The 21,250-nt window shown below is 43.3% G+C and overlaps 1 protein-coding gene across 1 annotated transcript in view; it reads right to left on the bottom strand.

The window, feature by feature from the left end:
• foxp2 (forkhead box P2) overlaps positions 1 to 21,250 on the bottom strand; it is a 93,427-nt gene that overhangs the window by 37,393 nt on the left and 34,784 nt on the right. The window contains exon 4 of the mRNA XM_070853602.1: positions 5,688 to 5,777. Coding sequence (XP_070709703.1) covers positions 5,688 to 5,777 — 90 coding nt within the window. The remainder of the gene's footprint in view (positions 1 to 5,687; positions 5,778 to 21,250) is intronic.

Here is a 21,250-nt window from a genome sequence, read left to right as displayed (position 1 = left end):
TCCACTGTGTGCCGCTTTATCTTTACAGCAATGAGTTTTTATTAGTGAACTCAAATTACCTAAAGCAGGAAGTGGTGTATCAGGGTTCGAACTTAAACAATTAAAGTTCAGCAGAGAGGAATTCCCTTTATTCGATTTCCTTCTGTACAATTCATTTAGCGGTAATAAGTGTGTGTGTGGGGGGGGCGTTGGTGATTAGATGTCGACCATAAACATTGTGGGAGACACGAACTCGAGGCAGTTATCAGCGATAGAGGTTGTTCCTGTAGCAGTGGACAGGGGACTGAGCTGCGCTACAGACTGCTAAGATAAATGCAATGAGAAATGGAAGGGTCCTAGTCGGTAATTACAGTGGATCCTTGGCAGGGAGAGTCACTGCTAATTAAGCCACTAGCTTCGTTTTACACACAGGAAGAGAGAAAAAGAAACTGAGAAAAAAAAAAAGGAAAAACTCCTCCACTGCTTCACCCCCCATCCCCTATTTCATCTCAATGCCCCCAACCCCCCTCATAGCTTCTGGACTTCTGACCTCTCAACTCCCTTTCAGCTGATACTGCTCATTTACTAGCCAATTACAGCCAAATATGGCCACATGGTTATTGATAGCTGGGACTCTCCTCTCGACGACCACCGAGGCTACAGGGCAGCTGGCCTGGTGAGTGCCTCCCTCTGAAGTTCAAGTGTGTGGTCTGCAAGAAGAACATGTGCACTTGCTATGTAGAATCAAATGGGTGCACATATGCACGGACGTGAGCCACACTCGCTCAAACGCATGTCGTGTTTTCAGCTTAGCGAGATCAATACTCCAGATTGTCAGGACTAAAGCTAAGTGGATTATTGAATGTTTTCCTAAATCAATTTCCATAGCGGTTTGGCAGCAGTGCATGGGAAGTACAATTTATCATAACATAAAGACCCATCATGTAAAAGCCTCTAATAAAAAGCCTGAGGAGATTGGGATGGGCTTAGCGCAATTTCCATATTGATTTATCTCTACATGCAGATAGTCATTGATACACCACTATAGCTGTGTCACTGTGGCTCATGTGCATTGTTTGTGTCATTATCAGTACAAATTGTCGAACCTTTATCATTAACCTGGGACAATTCACTCCCGACTGATGCCTCCCTGCAGGTGTACATGTTTCAAGAGGAAATGAGAGTGACGGATAGAGGGGGAGAGGGCTAGAGTAAAAAAAAAAAAAAGAAAGTGCAGAGAGGAGTGCTGGGATAGAAAGAAAGTGAGAGAGAGCACAAGTGAGAGCGAGAGAGGGGTAGACACTTCCCTCTGATGTTGCAGGTAATATGGCCTCCACTGGATCAGCCTCTTCATCAGTGACACACAGTAAATTACAAGTGCTTCAAGCAGCTCAGTGAATTATAGTTCATCACTTGGAAAGGCTTTCCCCCTCACCACCGGGGCCCAGGCGTATCAGATCTGCCGGTTAGGATCCAATTAACACCCTGGCCAGAATCATCTGATTGCATGTGTAAGGGCTGGTATAACTCGTTTATTGCACCCATGTATCTTCTGTCACAAGGTAAATTTGTTGCTGCTACATCAAAGGTCTGAGCTACTTTTTTTTTTTATCCTTCCCTCCCTCTCACTTTCTCTTGATCCCCCAAACTCAGCTACCTCGCCTTGGGGTTGCATTTCAACTTCTTTTGCATCACAATGATGAACCTGCTCTGTCCTCGCAATTTAGCAATCTTGTCCTGTAGGTGTTGTAAATGCAGGAAAAAAAGAGAGGTGGGGTGGGAGATGGGGAGTGAAAAAAAAAATCTTGTTTTCTGGTTACAAAAGCAGTAACCAAGGGTGTTTGACTTAAAATGTGCTGACGTTTTTTTTTTCTCCTCTTTCTCTCTCAGAGTCAACAGAAGTTTTCCTCATGAATAACATATTATTTTCCCCCCTCTCTTTTTTCCCTTCGCAGTGATAATTTTTCTCTATTTTCAGATCCAACCAGAGGGGATGCAGTGGAAAGATATATTCATAAATGTAAATGTGAACTACCATCCTTTAGCCACGCACGCTGGAGTCAGCTAACCTATACTCGAGCCTTGCGTTGCAGCCCTTTTCCCTGCATCTGTGTGTGTGTGTGTGTGTTCCGGATGAAAGCCAATAAGCAGATGAGTGCCGCTATCGAGATGATATTGGCTCAGTGGTGAAACGTGTGGACCTGACCTTTAAAAGTGTGACACTTCCTACGATGGCCCAGTGCCCAAAACCAATCTGACTGGCCAGGGCAGGAAGCTGTAGAATTTACAGAAAACGCGGCTAAACCAACATCTCTCCCGATCCATAAACCGACCATAAAACCTTAAATATTTTCATTCAAACTTAGAGTGGAGCATTGCACAGATGGGACTGAGGTTATTAGTCTTGTAAAAGGGTATTCACAGCTTGATAGTGTGAAAGGGGCAGAGCAGCAGTCCCAACACTTGGTCAGTGTAAGCTCTCAGGTTCTCACTGGTTAAGAATTGGTTGTTAGCTACTAGAAAGAGGGGGTCAGGGGTTATCCTCACACCGTCAAGTCCCAAACAGACTCATGAGACAGAGTGACATGGTCATTCTAGCTGTTATATGTGCCTCTTAACATTTGGAGGTGGTGGTTTGTGTCACAGTTGAAGCCTCTGGATGACATGTGGTCGGGTGTGTTTAGGTCTGACACTTGTTATGGTTTATTTTGTGGGATTTCTGGCGAATCTGGAGCCGTTCCTCCAGACATGGAGCACAACAACTGCTCATCCGCCAGGTGGTAAGATGCTCTACATCCAGCTCTGCCCTGTTCCTTACAAAAATGATCAACAGTGCCACTAACAAACAAAGCTTGCACAAAGTCACTTCTGGCCGTGTGAAAACTTTAAGTAACTTTCATTGCGCTCGTGTTTGTGTATGAGTGCAGGCCGTGTGTAGATGCATTATGTACGCGTGTGCGCAAGCGAAACAACTGTCAGATTCATAGGCCACTGTAATCCTCTCCGCCTCTCCTTGTCCGCGTTTCTTTATTTGTATTCCAAATGTCAGTGTATAAATGCCTTTCAGAGGGGGGATATTGCCACACAGGAGAGGAGAGAGGAGCAGAGGAGAATGGAGCAGAGACGAGAGGGTGTTGTGTGCCTTGGGAGAGCCGTGTAAGCAGCATGGCGGAGGCAGGGGGATTTACAGGGAGAAATAGGTGTTTATTGAGTGCTCCCGTGGGCTTACTGTGTAATAATAGACCTGTCACATTACGCAAATGTGGAGAAGCAGCTTGTGTGTGTGTATGTGTTTGTATGTGTGTTTGTGCGACTGTTTTTTTACATGTGTGTGTGCGTGCTTGTGAATGCCTGAGCTGCCTGCCTCCGCATCATCAACTACTGCGAAGCCGCGATGAGCGAGCGGATGGAATTAGTCAGGCGAGAGCCTTTAGCCACTAATACGCGTAATTAAAACTGCAAGCTGAGGCACTTAGATGCTTGTGTACTAAATAATTTACATGCCATGATCTATGGATCATTTCCCACTCTTAAATACCAAAGATGGGAGAACAAGAGGAAAAAAGACTGGCAGAGGATTTATCAGTATCTCTACCATAAGCAGGATGTCATGGTAATATTAATCCCTTTCCCACTTTCCACTGTGCTAATCATACAAGGGGATCAATCCGTGTGATTCCTCCGGTGGAAAACATGCAGCTTGATTGCCACTGACTCTTATCAAGCTGTAGAGCTAACAAAATATTGCACTATAGCACCCACTGTGGCCTCATAATCCAGGTAAATAATGCAGCTTTATTGGGTAAACCCCTCAAGACAAGAATTAAAATGTGGCTCTGACAGAAGGGAGGAAATAGAACAATAAGAAAAGCAAAACAAAAGCTTTTTAATCAAGTAAGAGTTTCTGCTGCTTTATACTGATATTTGCACAATGGAGTATTACAGCTAAAATGTCATTTGAAATGAGTAGATTCAAGGGCACATGGCAGAATATTCCCACAGTTAAAATGAACCAGAATGCGCTGTGCTAGTGTGCAACACTGGGAGAGCAGGCAGTGCCTCTCTTGTGATTCCCTGCATCGAGACTTTTTGGAACAAAGAGGTGAGGATGTTAATAAAAGCTGGATCAACAGATGGACTAGTTGGGAGCCGATCAGAAGGCCCTCAGATTCATATTGATTCATATCGCCAACGTGAGGCAAGGATGGAGTAAGCAAATGTAAATATTCAATATTTACCATCTGGTGGTGTTATTAGAGGCAGGGGCTTGGACATGGGCTGACGTTTATCATGCACCCACACTGCTCTCATTCAATATTGTTCTTCCTGCCATGTATGTATTGTACTTGGACACTATGCAGGCATTTGTAGATCAGGATCCCATTTGTTTGAATCTATTTGCTTCGGCATACAGAACCTCAAATAGAGAAGTGCAATGGAGCCAAACAATAAGCTACAGAAAGCTTTAGCTTAATGAACAATTCTTTCTTTCCTGCAGATAAATCAATACAAAGATATACACTCAAATAAATAAACACCCTTTAAAAATATGTTACAATAATTCTTATGCCATTGTGTGAGAGCATACTGGTAATATTAATGCTCTTGATGAGGTTTTGTTGAATTATTTAAATGCAAAAGCATGACTGAGTCTTTGCCAACCTTATCTCTTCGCCTGTACGTAATTAGGTACACAGGGGTGTGACTCCAATTGAAGGTGTCGCCATTGTTAGACTCTGTGAAAATATCAACGGGTGAGGTTAACGCCAATTTCCCTGACATTAATGAAATGCACAGAGCCCCTAATGAGGTAAACCATTGCTCCTTGATAGTACTTATTAGCCGAGTGGAGGGCACAAACTCCCACACTTCAATTTCAAATGGCTAAAAATAAATTAAATAGAAAAAAAAAAAACTAATAATAAAAACATGGAGCAGATGTCAAGGGGCCTTACATAATTTGAGGCAGGAAAACCAACTAACTGTCTTGTTGACTTAAACGAGCAGAACGAAGTGACTCGCTATTGTGAGAAAAATCTGAACAGCAGGAAGAGAGAGCATGGCAGGCAATGTGTTAAAAGTGTATATATGTGCGAGTGTGGTGTAAGTGTGCAACTGTTCCGGTGTGTAAGTGCATATGTGTACATGTGTGACCTTTTCGAAATCAGCGACAACAGAAATAGACAGCTCTACGAATCAATAAGGCAAATTAGTGTTGAAGAGTGGAAATGACAGGCAGTTAAAATTAGCTGTCTGTATAACCCACTAGTCAGGCTGACATGTCTTTCAAATAACTAACCTCTGAATCTTCCAGCATCAACGATGGATCTAGTGTAGCCAAACAGGTCATACAGGGCATCCTACCAAACAGCCTTTGGATATACTTTAAATATGAATTATTGTCTAGTTTAATAAACAACATGCAGCAAATGGTTTTGAAAGCCTCACTGAGAAGTAAAATGTACACTTGAAAATAGTCAGGTGGCCTATGGATGAAACTTTGCTCTCTGTGAGGTCTCTGTTGTGTTTCTCTTGTGTCCATGACACCTCGCTTCCTGGGGACTGGCTTGTCCAGCTTTAGGATTCCAGTGGCAGGTCCGAGGATTGTGTTGGCAAATCAAACACACTTGTGGAACAGAGGAAATCTTCTTTTCGGAGGAGCATGTATTATGGATGGACTTAAGAGATTAGATGGGGAGCTGATTTACCTGCAGTGGACGCTGCTTGTCCTGGCTCTTTGGAGATTTCAGGCCACTGCCTGGCTGCTGCAAGAGTAATTGCCTCGCTGCTTGTAGGGCCTGGGAAGAAAGGAACACAAGACAAAAGGCAACGTGAAAAAGCAGGAAAAGAACGATGGGGAGGAGGGAGGAATAAAGACAGTGAAAATAATATATATATTAGATTTCCTGAAGCTGACTGCAGATATAATTCAAATTTTCAGGGACAAAACAGTCATCTGACTGACTCAAAACCCTGTCAAATATCACTTGGTATTTTCCGCAGCACATTTGGGTTAGCACTATGCTGGAGATACGTTTTAGTAACGATTCACAGAGCTGTGATCAAGGATAAATACAGTCTAGAGCACCCCTGAAGAAGAGGGTGGAGGGGTGGTGGGCTGAAAAAAAAAAAAAAAAAAGGCAGAGCGTCAGTAGAATTGACCTGTCTAGTGTGTGCTCAACTGAAATACCCACTTCTCTCTGCAAATTACCACCACATTTGCATATTCATAATATCAATTTGAAGTAGAGGCAGCACCATGTGAAGTGTCCCTGGGAGCTGTAATTAAAGTTGACAAAATCAACATCAGATTACATTTAGAGTGAATTAACTAGCAGCCCAGGTTTTACACTGTGCATTAAGGGTGCTTATGAGCAGAGGATGGGTGATAGATAGATAGAAAGATGGATAGAGAAAGAGAGACCTTTCCCTGCGTGATGAAATGAGTTCACAGCTGTTTACACAAGGCATAAAAAAAAAATTAGAAAAATCATATTTGTAAGTTGTAAAATTTGTCATCAACACCCTCTGATGTGTTTGCCAGACATGGGTAAGATAAGAATCAGAGACGCTGGGATGTGGCGTCATTTATTTCTCTTGGGCTTGATGGGATTACAGATACCCTCGTGCCTGACGGTGTGTGTACAGAATGTGTGTGACGAGCAGCTCCAGCTTCACAGGTATGGTGGCAGCTGGGCTAGCAGCTTCACTCCAATTCTTCAAGAGCAGATGGATGAAAGAGTCTGGCAGAAAAGAACATTGTGCACAGCTGCTACTACTGCTGCTGCTGCTCCACACAGCCGTATACCTTGTATTCTTCAGGCCCATGAGCATCAAGTGGGAGAGGAGGAGGAAACACACGTATGCACAGATGCACACACACACACACACACAATGCAACACACCACAACACAACAACATCACAGGTGTGTCTTTTTTGAAGAAAAAAAAGAAGAGGACGAGCAGGAGAAGCAAGAAATAATAATAATAAAAAAAAAAAACTCAGATGGAGAGTGACACTTCCTCAGGAATCAGGGGTGCTCATTTTATTTTCTGGTGCTTGCCAGTATCCATGACAACAGCTGCCTTGACAGGGCGTGCATATGGTGCGGCTCTGCCAGCTGGCGGGAACAATGTTTGAACTAGTACATTGAGATCCTGAGCAAACAAGAGAAGAACGAGAGAGAGAGGGAGGGAGAGAGGCAGTAAAAAAAAAAAAAATGAGAGGGAGGAGAAAAAAAAGATGCCATGTCTTAACCCCTTAGGGAACGCAGCCACCCCCTGATCAATTATGAAAAGACAGGGCTGGGAGGGGTGCTTGGAGAGGTGGTGCTGAGTGGGGTGTCTGTCTGTCTGGGTGCTCAGGAGGAGCCAGGCTTTCTGAACTAAAGTAAACAAACACATTACACTGGCACTGGGTCCTAACTGCATTGATCCGTCTCCCTGGTAAGAGGAGTCTAGTCGCCAGCGGTTTTTATGTGTGTGAGTGTGTGTGCAACATGACATCTGTAAGCTGAGCCATGGCCTTTCCACACAACACACACGCACATAAAAAAGTTGCTTGTAGCACACACTAAAGTACACATCAACACCAGCAGCAGGCAGGCACATCAAGATTAAGTGATTTTTTTTCTAAATAGAAGGGAGATCAAGCGTTGCTTCACGTTTGCTTCCTTTTACCAAAAGCAAAAGACAAAACAAATTCATTGAATGCAGCCAATCACTTTGCTAATTAAAACACAGGGCCTAATTAATCTCGCCATGATTGGTAAATCAAAGTAATTATAAGGTTTATTGAGTCCTACACACAGCAGTTAGGGGGAAGGCTGCTTGATGAGTGCAACCCAACAGAGCTGTCAGGAGGAAATGTTTATCCATGTGTGAATCAATAATGACTCACTGTGTTATATCCAAAGTCAAGAGAGCCACTCGATATATTACACATGGTCAAAAGTACAAAGAAAGAGATGTTTTTAACTGCACTTCCAATATCCATGCCAGGTAAATATCTAGGGAGGTGTGGGTATGAGAGTTGACTCACAAGGGTGAAGCAGAGAGATCAACTACACCCGGCTTATTAGAAAAGAAGTCTGGTCAGACTGCATAGAGTTCTTCTCCAAACATAACACAGACCTATCAACATCAGCCAAACTTTTCCAGAGTGGTTTGTCATGCCTGAAACTGTCTGTCACCTCTTGCGTGGAAGTGGGGTTAGCCATTTTTCTGAGAGTCTGTGACGGTGTGGAAGGTAAGGGAGAGAGAGAGAGAGAAAAAAAAAGTCCTGTCCCTTCACTTTCGCTGGCTCTGAGTATTCAGCCATTACAGTAAAAAGCACCAATTTGTGCCACCCACTTCCCACTCTAGAGAGATGGCAAGCTGAAGCCCATCTCAAAGCACAAAAAGCACAAAATGCCAAGGAAAGTCATCAAAAGTTTGCTGAAGAGCTGCTGGAGCGGACAAAAACACAGACGAGTGCAGGCACACCGTCTATTTAACCTGGGTTGCTATGCAAGAAAAAATGACATCCCCAGTCTATTAATGCACACATTGTATAAACAGCACAATGTGACACATTCTTCAGAATGAGAGAGCAAGCCAGGCAGAGAACGAGAGGAGAGAGAGGGAGAGAAAGAGCCAGACCCTGCTATATAAATAACAAGGCACTCACAGGCATATTTGATGTTGATATCCATCACTGAGGTTGGAAAAGAGAAAAAAAACAAGAGGAGGGAAAATAACACACAGAGCGACCAAGGCCGCGGCACGGGGATCCTTATGAAAATAAGATTCAGCCCAAATGGATCTGGTGTAATTGGTTTCAGATAGTGAGGTCAGGAGAAAGGCGATACAGGCAACTATTATGCGAAACGGACTGAGAAACAAGAATGTTTACACAGGCATTCCTCTGCTACATTAATAGGCATGCAGAGATCACTGGAGAGGGAGAAAAAGAGAGAGTGAGAAGAGACTGACAGAGAAGGGAAGAGAGGGGTAACTGGAAAAAAAAACATATCAGCCATTCATCCCTCCCTCCCACTATCCTCCACTCTCCTAGCCCCAGTGTTTAGACTCCATACAGAACATAGTAATAAGGAACACCGATCACAATGCACCTTTGTAAGGAGCATGCAAAGATCTTAAACAAGCATGAAATACATTAGCAGGCCCCGCAATACTGTGCCAAACCATTACAAATCTCCAGATTGCTTATTGTGTGTGTGGTGCTGGGGGGTGGGGTGCAAGAAATAAGCCATCCACTAAGAATGTCACTCTTTCAAATCCACCTGGAGACTGCACAATATGCAGCCATGACATTGGAATTGGATATATCTGAGGGGCTGTGACATTGTATTTGGACAGTGCAGATCACCTCCAGGCTTGGGTCACATTGGGAGTTGTTGTTATTAGGGGATAGAGCGGATATTGGAATGATGACACAGGTATGAAATAAGCCCCCCTCAACAGGTACATCTTCACTCAACGTTGAGGCCTCAACAGGGTGTTTCCATGCTCCAGAAAACAGCTGTAAACATGGCGCATCAATTGTTGATCAATAAGAAATGGGTTGTACCGTGATAACACAGCCTCACTGTGGTGTGCAGAACAGATGTTTTGTGTGTATGCATGTGTGTGTTTGTTGTAGGGAGTAAAGGGCTGCTGTTCAACACTAGGGCTGTCGGCCAGAACAACTCCAGTCATGCTGACAGCTTTGACAACTCCCACACACACACACACACACACACACACACTCTCTTAGAGCATGCCTAAGCGCGCACACATACACAGCACTGCACCACCAGGCTTATCTATCTTTGCTTCCAGGAAACACAGACACAGAAGGAGGGGGAGAAGGAAAAAAACAGGACCAAAAAAAGAAAAAGTGTTACACTTTATCAAGCTGGAGAGAGTCGCATGCCACAGAAAAACAAGGCACAAACAGTTTAAGCTGAACAAACAAACATGGCTGATTGGACTGAGGCTGTGGCCCGCTGGCAGGGGAGATATGCGCTGACACTCCACACCAAAATATTTACACCCTATCTCCTTATATAAGTGGATTCAGGGCAGATGGATGGATGGATACGGATTTGGAGGGGCTGGCTAGAGAGGATAGACAAATGAGAAGAGAAGGGAAGAAGGATAAGATGCCCCACACAATGTCTGAATACAAAAGTGGGGCCGGAGTTTGTGCAAACAAGCAAAGTGTGACCAGGAAACACTGTCGGAACAGCAAAGGCCCTAAACAGGCTTCATGCACGAATGGGAGAATGGATGCAGTTGGGTGGTGTTAAGATTACAGAGACCATCCTGAGACAGAAGTTCAGTCGCTCAACTGACAATACAGTAGTTGTCTAAAAGGGATTAAACTTGAAGAGTGGTGTCGCTCCATGCCTTTGCTTGTTTTGTACAACGTTGCAATGTTGCAAGTAGACAAAAAGGCAAGAATGATTCCTTAAGTATGGGTGAGAATATCTGTAATGATGCTTTGACACTTGTAAATTAGCACAGTTACTAAAGTTTTTTATATTTGGGTCAATGCTTGATGTCTGTGGGCTTCTATGGTTGCTATTGACCAAATTCCCCTTAAGTAACTCAGCCACAGGAGTAGAAAGACTCCTATCCTTTTCTAAAGGTCAGAACTGGTGATGACGTGCCAGTGCCTCAACAATGGCTCCAGATTCACTTCCCTTATCGCCACCACAAAGCCCACACAAAGCACGATACACACCTGGATTCAGTCACCTCTGCTTGGCTGAGTACTTTGAAAGGAAATAAAAACGATGACTTCTTTTGACTGCAGTTGCAGACACAGATAGCAGCAGGAGGAGTTGCAAATAAACAGACGCCAATGTTGTCATAAAGGTTGTTGCAACGTGACAAGACTGGATTTGGTCTTTTTTTGTGTCAAATGCAAATGGGACTGATAAGTGTATACACAAATCAAAATCAGTCATGGCAATAGTGGTTGGCACTTTCTCATCACTTATTAGATCCACCCAGAATCCAAACTGCCCAAATTTGGATCATGTGGCTCCAAAAACTGCAAGGATGGTGGCAAAATTCAGTTCTCCAAATTCCCAACAGAAACGTGTGGGTGATTTTTCAGCTGGTACTTCCATGAAAAACTAGAAAGGACGAGAGAAACTAGAGAGGAATAAAGAGGGGACAAAAAGAGAATTTGGAAAGAATGTAGGAGTAATGAGCATTTTAATGTATGACTCAATAAATCAACAGTCTGCAGCGAACGAGGGAGGTAGAGAGAGAAAGGGAGGGAGAGGTCCATGGAGAATCTGCTTGGGCCTCAGGATGGAGGTGAAACTATCCAGCAGAACAATGGGCTTCTGTATCCTACTCTGGTATCTCTAACTCAGTATTTTCAGCTACTTCAGCGTCCCATGTCTCAAATCTGCCTTGTGCTCATCTGTGGTTGAGGTCTTTTTTTGTCTTTACTAAGTGGATAATAGGTGTTTGGGACTAAAACCCTCCGTACTGATCACTTGTTCACTTCTATTTCTTTCCACCTTTTCACTGCACTTTTAATTCATCTCAACTGCTTTCTGTCTTCCCTCCCTCCCCCTCTTCCCTACTCATATCACATTATTCATTTCTGCCTCTCATCTTTGTGTCTTTCTCCCCCTCCCTCTCCCCTGTCTCTCACCCCTTGTTTATTGATTCTCTAGATTAAGAATTCCTAGGGTGGAGGATTGTAACACACAAGCATCAAATTATTTTGGGGTGTGCTTATTTGCCTTTCCCTTGCATCTATTTGGCCTGTGTCTGTAGACAATTATGCCTACCCAGCCCCAGACTCAGGTGCTAATAATGAAGGACAAATAGAATCATAAGTGTAAACTTCCCCCACTGATGAAAATTTATATTAACTTTCTGCCACAGTAAACAGAGCTGCATAGCTACCCCCTCACGGGAGGATTGACGAGATGAATTTGCTCACTCCTACCCCAGGAAGAAAGCTCGTATAGAAGAGCGGTGGTGGATTGGGGGGGGGGGAGCTCAGGGGTGTCTAGCTCCATTGTGCAATTTCACACTTATTTTTCCGCAAACGAAGAAAAAACATGGGTCTGTTTTGTCCATCACAGATAAAGTGTGTGTGTTTATGTCTGTGAGAGGGAGTTGAAGAGTGCATATGCACCAATATGTATGTGTCTGCTGAGATGTTGGGAGGCCGTGCCAGTAATAACAAAGAGCACGGCCTGCTGTCGCTCACTGCAACCGCTAACATCCCACCTCCTGCTGTTATCACCATGGATATTCTGTGCAAATACAATGATATATGTGTTCCAGCAAGGGAGAATCATTATTTTCAGCTACTTTCAAGCTGAACTTTAACACAACCCTCCTGAACTGGGGTGAAATTTGAAACAGGACTGCCTTGTCACAGTAAAAAAAAAAAAATCCATTTTGATGACAGATGTCATAACTGGTTCTATTTTTCAGCCCATCTTCCGTCTATTGTCTCACTGCATCTCTAATGCCTCTTCACTTTCAGTTCCCCACAATGCCCACATTTCCCTCACTTTCTCTCGCTGCTGGTGGCTTTCCCCAAGTCTTTACTTTGACCTGAGCTGTACCACTACGTTTAGATAAGGTGACAGCAGGCCTATTCAGCAATGCTCTTTATCTACTGCTGCTCTTAGGGAAGTCCTTTAGAGTGCGACAACCGAGAGCTACCACAATATACTATCACAGCGAGACAGAGAGGAAGAAAAAGAGAATGGCAGAGAGAGACGAGACTGGGAAAGGTATTTGTGTGAGTGGAAGAAGGGAGAGGAGTGTGTGCCTGAGCATATATGTGTGTGTGTGTGTGTGTGTGTGTGCGTGTGGTTTTGTTTGAGGTGGACAGTGAGTGTGTGTGAGGTCAAGTGTTCACTTTGCAAAAGCAAAGCTGGCACGGGGTACGAGTGTTCAACTGTGCAGGCCCCCAGCCCGGCAGCCACACAAATACACAAATACACACATTCTCACTCTATTACACGCTCTTTCACTGTCCTGAAGCGCTTGATTTCCTCTTCAGGTGATTATGATCCCGCTCCTTTTCACAGTTCCAGGAGAGTGGAGGTCACACAGCTGGATGAATACCTGATATGAAATGTTGCATTCGGGCCAGCCATAGTTCATTAGGAAGAGAGGCTAAGCCTAGTGGAAAAAATGGAATTGTAGGATGGGAAGAAGATGACAACTGCTCAGAATTAGTTGCTGATAAACAGTAGATTACTCACACTCACAAATTGAGCAAGCTTAATTTCATTTGATAAAGTACCATACTGTCTATAAGACAGTGTGACACTGTATTAAAAAAAGATCTATATGCCTATTTTAGCTATTCAGTGAGTGACACATCTGTATTTCAGCACAGACTAGGCTTTTCTCATCATTCTTGTCAGAGGATCAGAACGAAGAATTAAGTTGTTTTTCATGGAGCTGTCTTTGTTGACAATGCCTTATTTTAAGAGGCTCCCACTCCAAAAAACATGGCCAGAGGCGACTAGCTATCTGACTGTGGCACGAGAGAACAAGCGGCTGCCACAGAAGAACTAATTTTGTGCTGAATGCCAATACCAACAGACGCTGTTGAAAAGATGAATGCACTGACACAGACGCGTGTATGTGCACTGTACACACAAGGCACTCGCACAAACATAAGGGCTGGGGCTATAGAGGTAAATAAAAGGTTACTGCATTCTGTGTGGGTAAACAGCATTTAAGTGTGTTTATCCTCAATTAAACCACTGATAAAGACACACAATGTATGAACACAGCACATATATACTCAAAGCCCACACAGGAACACAAAACAATGATTAGGAAAAACAGGAAAGCCTCTGAACGTCAATGTCATCTATCTTTATGCCAACCAAAAAAGGGGCTGATGTTTTTTAAAATCTAAACTGCCTTTGTTTGTGCCAGTGCACATGCACACACAAGCAAACCGAGCTTCTGTGCCTGCTTAGTGCATGTGTGTCTGTACGTGGGTGCATGTGTGTACATCAGATCCCGTCTTGGGGGCTCTGCTGTTGCAGGTCAATAGTATGAGTGTCTGTCTGTCTCGTCCTGGAGAGCTCAGGTTAAGTGCTGAGTCTAAGTGTTATCCTGTTCTGGGGTCGATGAGAGAGCACCCTGACCTTAGCTGTAAATGACCTCAACTCACCCACTGCATGGCTAACCCCGAAGTTATTCTGCATCACATCAGGTGAGGGAGGAAAACTTGATTCTTTTTTTGTTTCCTGCCAGTGAAGCATATCAGGACAGACTTTTAATGGCCATTACATAGTTTACACAAGTTTATGTGACTACTTTGTCTTGCCATTAGCCCCTAGTCACCTCAGCGAGGACTGCTCTCCACTGAGGGTGATGTATCTTTCAATGAATGCTACAGTTAGCCCAAAGATCAACTCAATAAATAGCCACTATATCTGCCTGTAGAAGGGCAATGGATCACATTCACCCTCCCTCTCTTCTCCCAATCTCTTTGCTTATGTAACACCTATCTTTTCCCATGCTCCTCCTTCTCTCTTTCTTCCCTCCACCCTGCATTGTACCTCTGTAGTTGTCTTGTGAATATTCCAATTACAGCGATGTGTGTTTGACCTTTAAATGTCCTGTAGAAGATATAGTTATCTGCCTTCCACTCTGACACCCAGCGTCTATCAATCAGTGTTCCACCCCATCCCCCCATCTCTACCCCCACCAGAACAGGCTGCTAGACTTAGCTAGGTCTTGCGCGTGTGTGCATGCATGTCTGTGTGCGTGTGTGTGTGTGTGTTTACATGTGAAAAGTGAGGAAGAGGTGGAGAGCGGGAGCTATCACGAGCACAGACTGCGACTGGGGGTAAGAGAGGCAAAGAGGCTTGGAGAGTCCCCGTGATAAAAATGTAGAAAGGCATAAGGTTTGTGTCTGAATACATAAACGTACACCACTTATACACAGAGAGAGAGAAAGAGAGATGTTTAACATTTTTTCTTTAATCTGCCACCAGCCTGACTGAGCCTTACTTCCATAAACAAAGCCTTTTCCAACAGCATCCCATATCACGCTTCTAAGAACAAGCAAGCGTGAGCAGAGTCATACTTCTTTAGTTTCATTCTTGCTCCCCGCCCTTTTCCAAAGGGCTAATCTACATCTTTCATTGAATCAAGAATGGAAATTCACAAGAAATGCTTCTTTTTCAATTTCATGCTGAAGTAGCTCAAGTTAGTGGATGTAATTTCTCCTAACAAGAAAATTTATCACTCTGTCGCACACTTAGTCCGGCTATGTGAGAAAAGGGCCCCCTTTCTGCATTTTTTTTCTTGGGCTTTGATAAATGTGCCAAAAGCATGATCGCTCCCTTCATAGCACTCAATACAAGGACAGAACAATTACAGTGGTTATTAAAAAAATAAAACCTCTGGCTGAAATTTATATGAAAGATAAATGACAAATCATTTAAGACTGTGAAGGCATTACAAAATTAAGTCAGGACTAAGGGATGGGGTCATTTTACACATATCATTGGGGCCTTAACTTCTGAGTGTCAGAATTATGTCATGGTGCAGACACACGCTGGTTAACACACTACTGACACAAAGAATATGGAAAGAGTGAAAAGAAAAACAAGCAGTTTTTTTTTTTTAGAGGGAATCTCTCCTCACACATTTAATACTTGTGCCAACAAAGAAGTATTTCCTCTCTGTGACAAAAATTCTGGGAAAGACTAACGATGCACACAACTCCAACAAATCCATTTGAAGTTTTGTGCAAATTAGGATTATCAGGTTCACACTGAATTGGATGATGAAGTCCAAACAGGTGAAAAGGAATGCACGAAGAATAGTATCGCTGAAACAATACCACGCATGGCCAAGCCACCAAGCTAATGTATATTTATCATGTAAACTTCTGATAAATGCATATGCAGAAACAATCAAATCTCTGGGTTTCAATTGGGAGATTCTGCACCATGGACTCAAGCGTGAAACCAATATCAGCTTAGTGTCTAGTCAAGCTTGAAGTGCTGCGCCGAGCCCACAAAGCATGTTCTGCATATGCTCATGGGCGTCACTTTTATCAGGGTGGAACAAGCAGCTTTTCAGTGCTATCACTGATCAATTCGTGCGAGTTAAGTCCCCCAGTGTGGGTAAATAAGCAGTGGTTAGGCCTTGATGAGGAATGGCAGGCTGTTTGAGCACGAGCGTGGACTGGGGAGAGGCGGGCCTGTCTATCTCTGCTGCACTGGATTCCTAGTGTGACTTCCACCATCAACCCTCAGTTAGACTGCATCTTATTCTCTGTAAACAAATGCTCAGTTTACCCTCCCAAAAGAGCTGGCTGTAAGTGGATTTATTTTTTAAAAATCACTCCCCCAGGCTTAATAGAAGACGAACTGCTTGCTCTTTTTACCCAAATTTAAAAATAAAGCAAATAATATATATGGTACTATTATAAAGTTGGAAATGATATAGATGTCAGACCACCTTGACAGCAAAGTGAGGACCTGACCTTGGCTCATACACTATAAAACCCGCCAGCTTCAGCTCTAAAGCCTGCAGTGAAGAGAGCCAAAGCCAGCGCTAAGTGACATGTCAGTCAGTTCGTCTGTTTGGAGCCTTCAATTCCCCACGGCCTGAGCTTATTTACTGCATTTGTATGAAAAGCTGTGAAGAGGAGAGGACTGAGAGCCGGGCTGGCTCTCTTACATATGTATACAGTGTTTGGAGGCAATGCGTAAAGAGCATCTCCCCTTGCAGCCTGGTAGCGTTACAACTACAAACAACTTGGGAGAAGGATAGAGCCATTTATATATTCAAAAATGGGTCAGGGATGAAGGTAATTGGAGCAGCTGAGAGTGTTAACAAGTGCAACAAAAAAGAAAAAAAAAACTGTGACGATACCTGGAATCTGTTAGCTGAGATTCTGGGCGCATTAGAGAAAGAGAGCATCAGTGACATTAAAGATGCTACTACTTTTTGCTAGTCATCTTCTTAACCAGATTTGAAGTCATTTTAATATTAGTTAGGGAAGGGGAGGGGGGTACACACAACAAACCATCAGGCATGCGTTTCAGAGTCTGATTTGTTACTATTCATGGCTAAAGCAGAGAGGAACTGTAATACTAGACATGCTTGTTAAATTCACAACACTCCAAAGCTGCCTTCTAGCAAATCCTGTCTTTTGGTTGTCAGCTTAAGACACCCCGGCATATGCATATGTAGGATTTTTAAGCTCTGTTAAATGGATAGCGGTGTCGTGGCCTATCAAATGACTATAAGCCACTTGCCTTTTTTGGGGGGGAAGGGAACCATTTACAGAAAAAGCAGACAGCAATGCATTACCTTGTATGCATTGGAAATCACCCCCCACCACCCACCCATGTTTTCTCTATCCTGTTAACTCCACATTAGAGGAAAACAGAGCCATTTACATGTACGTTTCCAGGCTGAGGGTGACAGTAACAATCCGCACCACCATATTAACGACTGGTATTCTGTTAAAGCCAACAACAGGGGAGTGGCAACAAACAATGACAGAATGCCTGTTTTCGATTGTGAGACCATGAAAGATGAACCGCCATTCACCACCAAGGCAGTTTGCAAATAAATTATTGTGGAGGGTATTGAGCTGAAGCAATTGCTCAGTCCACTCAGATAATGTGCGAGTGTGTGTTTGTATGAGTGTGTACACATTCCTGTATATGCGATTGTGCTTGTGTGAGTGGACTTATAGATCCAGTGCCATTTATTTCCCAGAGCTGGAGCGGGGCAGTTAGGGAGGCGTAAAAGGAAATGAGTTGTGAAGTGGCCATTGATCCTGGCCTGTACTAGGCTGGCTAGAGACTGCAGGACTACTGGCCACAGTATGTGCTACTGAATGGCTGCCTCTTATTTACACTGTGGTGGTTAACCCTGGCCCAGTTCATTTATCACTGGGTTAATGTGCTACACACGGAAAAAGAAAAAAGAAAAAGAGAGAAAAAATATGTGTCAGGTCAAACAAAAGGTCTTATGTAGATTGAATAGTGACAACTGTCTTTTGTTTAATGCTTTTATCATTGCTATCAAAATATATAATGTACGTGTGGGGTCTGTTTTACTTTACTTTTATATTTCATTTCATATGAGCAAAAAAGCGTGTCACAACAAGTGACCTCTGTGGCATCGATCTGATATCCTGTATGCACACAAAGGCATGCACACACACAGAGTCCGTTCGGTTTTTTTCTACCTTCGCTGCCCCATGACCTGTAGAACACACCGCCTATGCCACAGCTCCCGACTGCTTGAGCATAAAATACCCATTAAGTGTTTATTTCCACCAGATTTCACTCTCTCATCCTCTCCTTCTCAATTCATACATAGCTCGCTCTCTCTGTCCCTTTCTCCTCGTCTCTCTTTCAAGCCTTGCAGCTTGACATTTCGCCATTCTCTCAGGGGACTCCTGTGCGAAATGGAGTTACCGGGAGAGCGCCACTGTAAATTCCAGAAGGCCACATGTAATGTGTCCTAAACATAGATGGACAGCCCAGGTTTCAAGGAGCTGAAGAATGAGCTGGAGGAAAAAAAAGGGGAGAAGAGGGGAGACAGTGGGAGAGGAGGAGGAAGAGGTGGCATCTAGGTAGATAATAGAATAATACTGTGTTTTGTCTGGGGAGGGGTGAGCAAACAGTAGCTATGCTGTCATTCACACCCTATATCTTTAGTGTCATCGCGAAGGGGGAAACTACAGGCCTATATGTCACAGGCCTGTATGTACTATTCTGTTGAGACTGTCTGCCACTAGCCAGGCTTGAAATAAAAAGGATGGCTTTCATTGTAAATAAGTCAGACGCAAGGATTGCTCGGGAAAGAGCTATCTTTTCACTGAAAGGGGAAATAATTTTACAAAGACATACAGCACATGCTGCTTCCCTAATGCTTCTCCAGCCTTTACAGAAAGCCCTTATCTTCACACAGATGATGATGGTTAACAAAAGGCTCCTTTATGAAATCGCTCATATTTCAGCGGAGGTCTGTCTCCTGTCCTGAGAGGTGATTGATGCATCAGGCCAGGACCAGTGTCTTATTTACACAGTTGAGTGGGGCAATCTCAGGCCTGAAAGATAAACCTAATGAGCTTCTTTGTGTAAGGGTGCAAATGAGAGACACCATCCTCCCTCCCTCCTTCCTTTTTCCATCCAAAGGGACAGTCTGGGTGATTAGGCCTTTAAATTATGCTCAAGGGCAAAGCCCAGATTTGCATCTTAGGTGTGTATGCGTGTGTGTGTGTCTCTTCTCGAATGTGGTACGGTGAGAAAGACAGAGAGGCAGGTGAAGGACAGAGAGAGAAAGATGCTTGAGGCTTGTTTGTGAGAGATGATGGTAGGTGAACACTGCGTGTCAGTGTTGTGAGTATTTACTTACACTAAACAACAAACTTGACTTGTTATAAGAGGGAGGTGAGCTCATGTGTGTGTCTGTCAAATGAGACACACACACACACAAATACACTGTCATTTTGTCCTTTGTCTGTGGGGTAACTTTCTCCCTAATGACTTTCATTTTGGGGAGAATTTCATTTGCCCCTAAACCCTAAATATTACCCATCACTTGCTGTCAGATTTCTCATCCCTTCTATTTCCTCCAGCTAAACAGCTCGGAAGGCAGGTTAATTGCTGTCACTCTCAAGTTGGACCACTGCCTAACTCTCATGTAGCGACAGGGGTAGCCTAGAAGTAAGATGGCACCTTGGCGCACTTATTGTAATTTATGTCAAAATGCTGCAGTCATTTAAATGGGGTTGGATAGTTTGCATTTTGCTGCATCATGTGCCTCAGGAAAACACTGCAAAATTGCATACCTAATCAGTTTACCAACATGTAGACCTCTACAACACTCTCTTGTAAACTGCATTTTTTGGGGAAAATTAAATAAATTATTCCCACAAACAAGCAAAGTACACATTTCACATACAAAATAAACACAGAGCTAGTTTTCATGAAGTCATAAACAACTAAGAGCAGAGAAAATTAAACGTTTGATTTTTAAAGCCACCATTTTCTCATTGTGTTGGAGTTTAATGAGTCAGTGATCTGTATGAGTAGTAGGCTGCAGTGACAGAAGGCTGTCCCTATAGCTATCCAGAGGTCTCTGGTTGAAACAACTGACCCGGCCGCAATAGATAAGCCACAGACTCCATCTTGCTCTGTATATCAATAGACTCTGTACAGTAGTGCCCCATTTAGAGGAGGCAGTAGTCGCGAGTATTGGCTCATCAATCCCGCTGATAACCCTGGCAGGATTAAGTCTACAGAGCACTGTAATCAACTAACAGCCTCATTATGGGACATTATGGTATAGATCCAAAGATCAATGCATAGCTCCAATGTACATACCTTGCAGCATCTAATATTAAAACTACGAATGATAAATGTATTGGTAATATGAGCTCAGCAAAATTTTTTTTTTTTTGCTCTTTTTTAACAAGGGAGCTTTTATAGTGATCATTTTAGCATAGTAATTAGGGCTGTGCAACATTCATCATTTGCTCTGATACATATCTGCAGCTGGCAAATTGCAATCAGATACAGTGGGTATCTAATCTGTGATCTCAAATCAAATTAGGTCTATTTAGACAACCTTGGGAACGGGGTGATGAAACCCTGACAGAAATTAGGGTCTGGAAATTCAATTGTGACACGCTGGTTATTATTCAGATACATGGATAACAGAGTGTGTGGCTTTTACACTGAGCACAATGACCTGTTTAAACAACAATACAGATTGTATACAAGATTTGCAGTCAAAAAAATCAAAAGGAAAAAAACTCAACTATCAATATTTGAATATGGGAAAATTGCTCCTGTGTAACATAGTCTTGATCTGTGTCCAATAAGCCTTTGGCCGAATCTGAGGCGACGAGACCTTAAGATGCTGCTTTTCTAATTATAGCTGCAGGTGGTATTTTGGAGCTGCTAGGTAATGGCAGAACCCACAGGGACAGTGGAGAATTCATCAGTGCTTATTATTAATCATCCCCCCAGCAGCGTGATGAGAGACTGGAGCTTCTATACCCACTGGACCACTCAATGTCATTCCAAATATGGGTGGAAAATTACACCCAACAGCCTTCCTTCAAAATGGACTCAGAGCAGACGTGGACTGGAATTTTTTAGCTGCGCACAGGTGTAAAAAAAAAAAAAAAAAGAAAAGAAAAGAAAAAAAGACAAGTACAAGTGTGGATGGACGCATGAATATATGACCACACGATTGCATGCTTCATACACACTGTCATTCACCT

The sequence above is a fragment of the Pempheris klunzingeri genome, chromosome 22 (genome assembly GCF_042242105.1).
Source record: "Pempheris klunzingeri isolate RE-2024b chromosome 22, fPemKlu1.hap1, whole genome shotgun sequence".
Classification (NCBI taxonomy): domain Eukaryota; kingdom Metazoa; phylum Chordata; class Actinopteri; order Acropomatiformes; family Pempheridae; genus Pempheris; species Pempheris klunzingeri.
The sequence above is the reverse complement of the archived record's forward strand: the minus strand, read 5'-3'. Positions and strand labels throughout refer to the sequence as shown.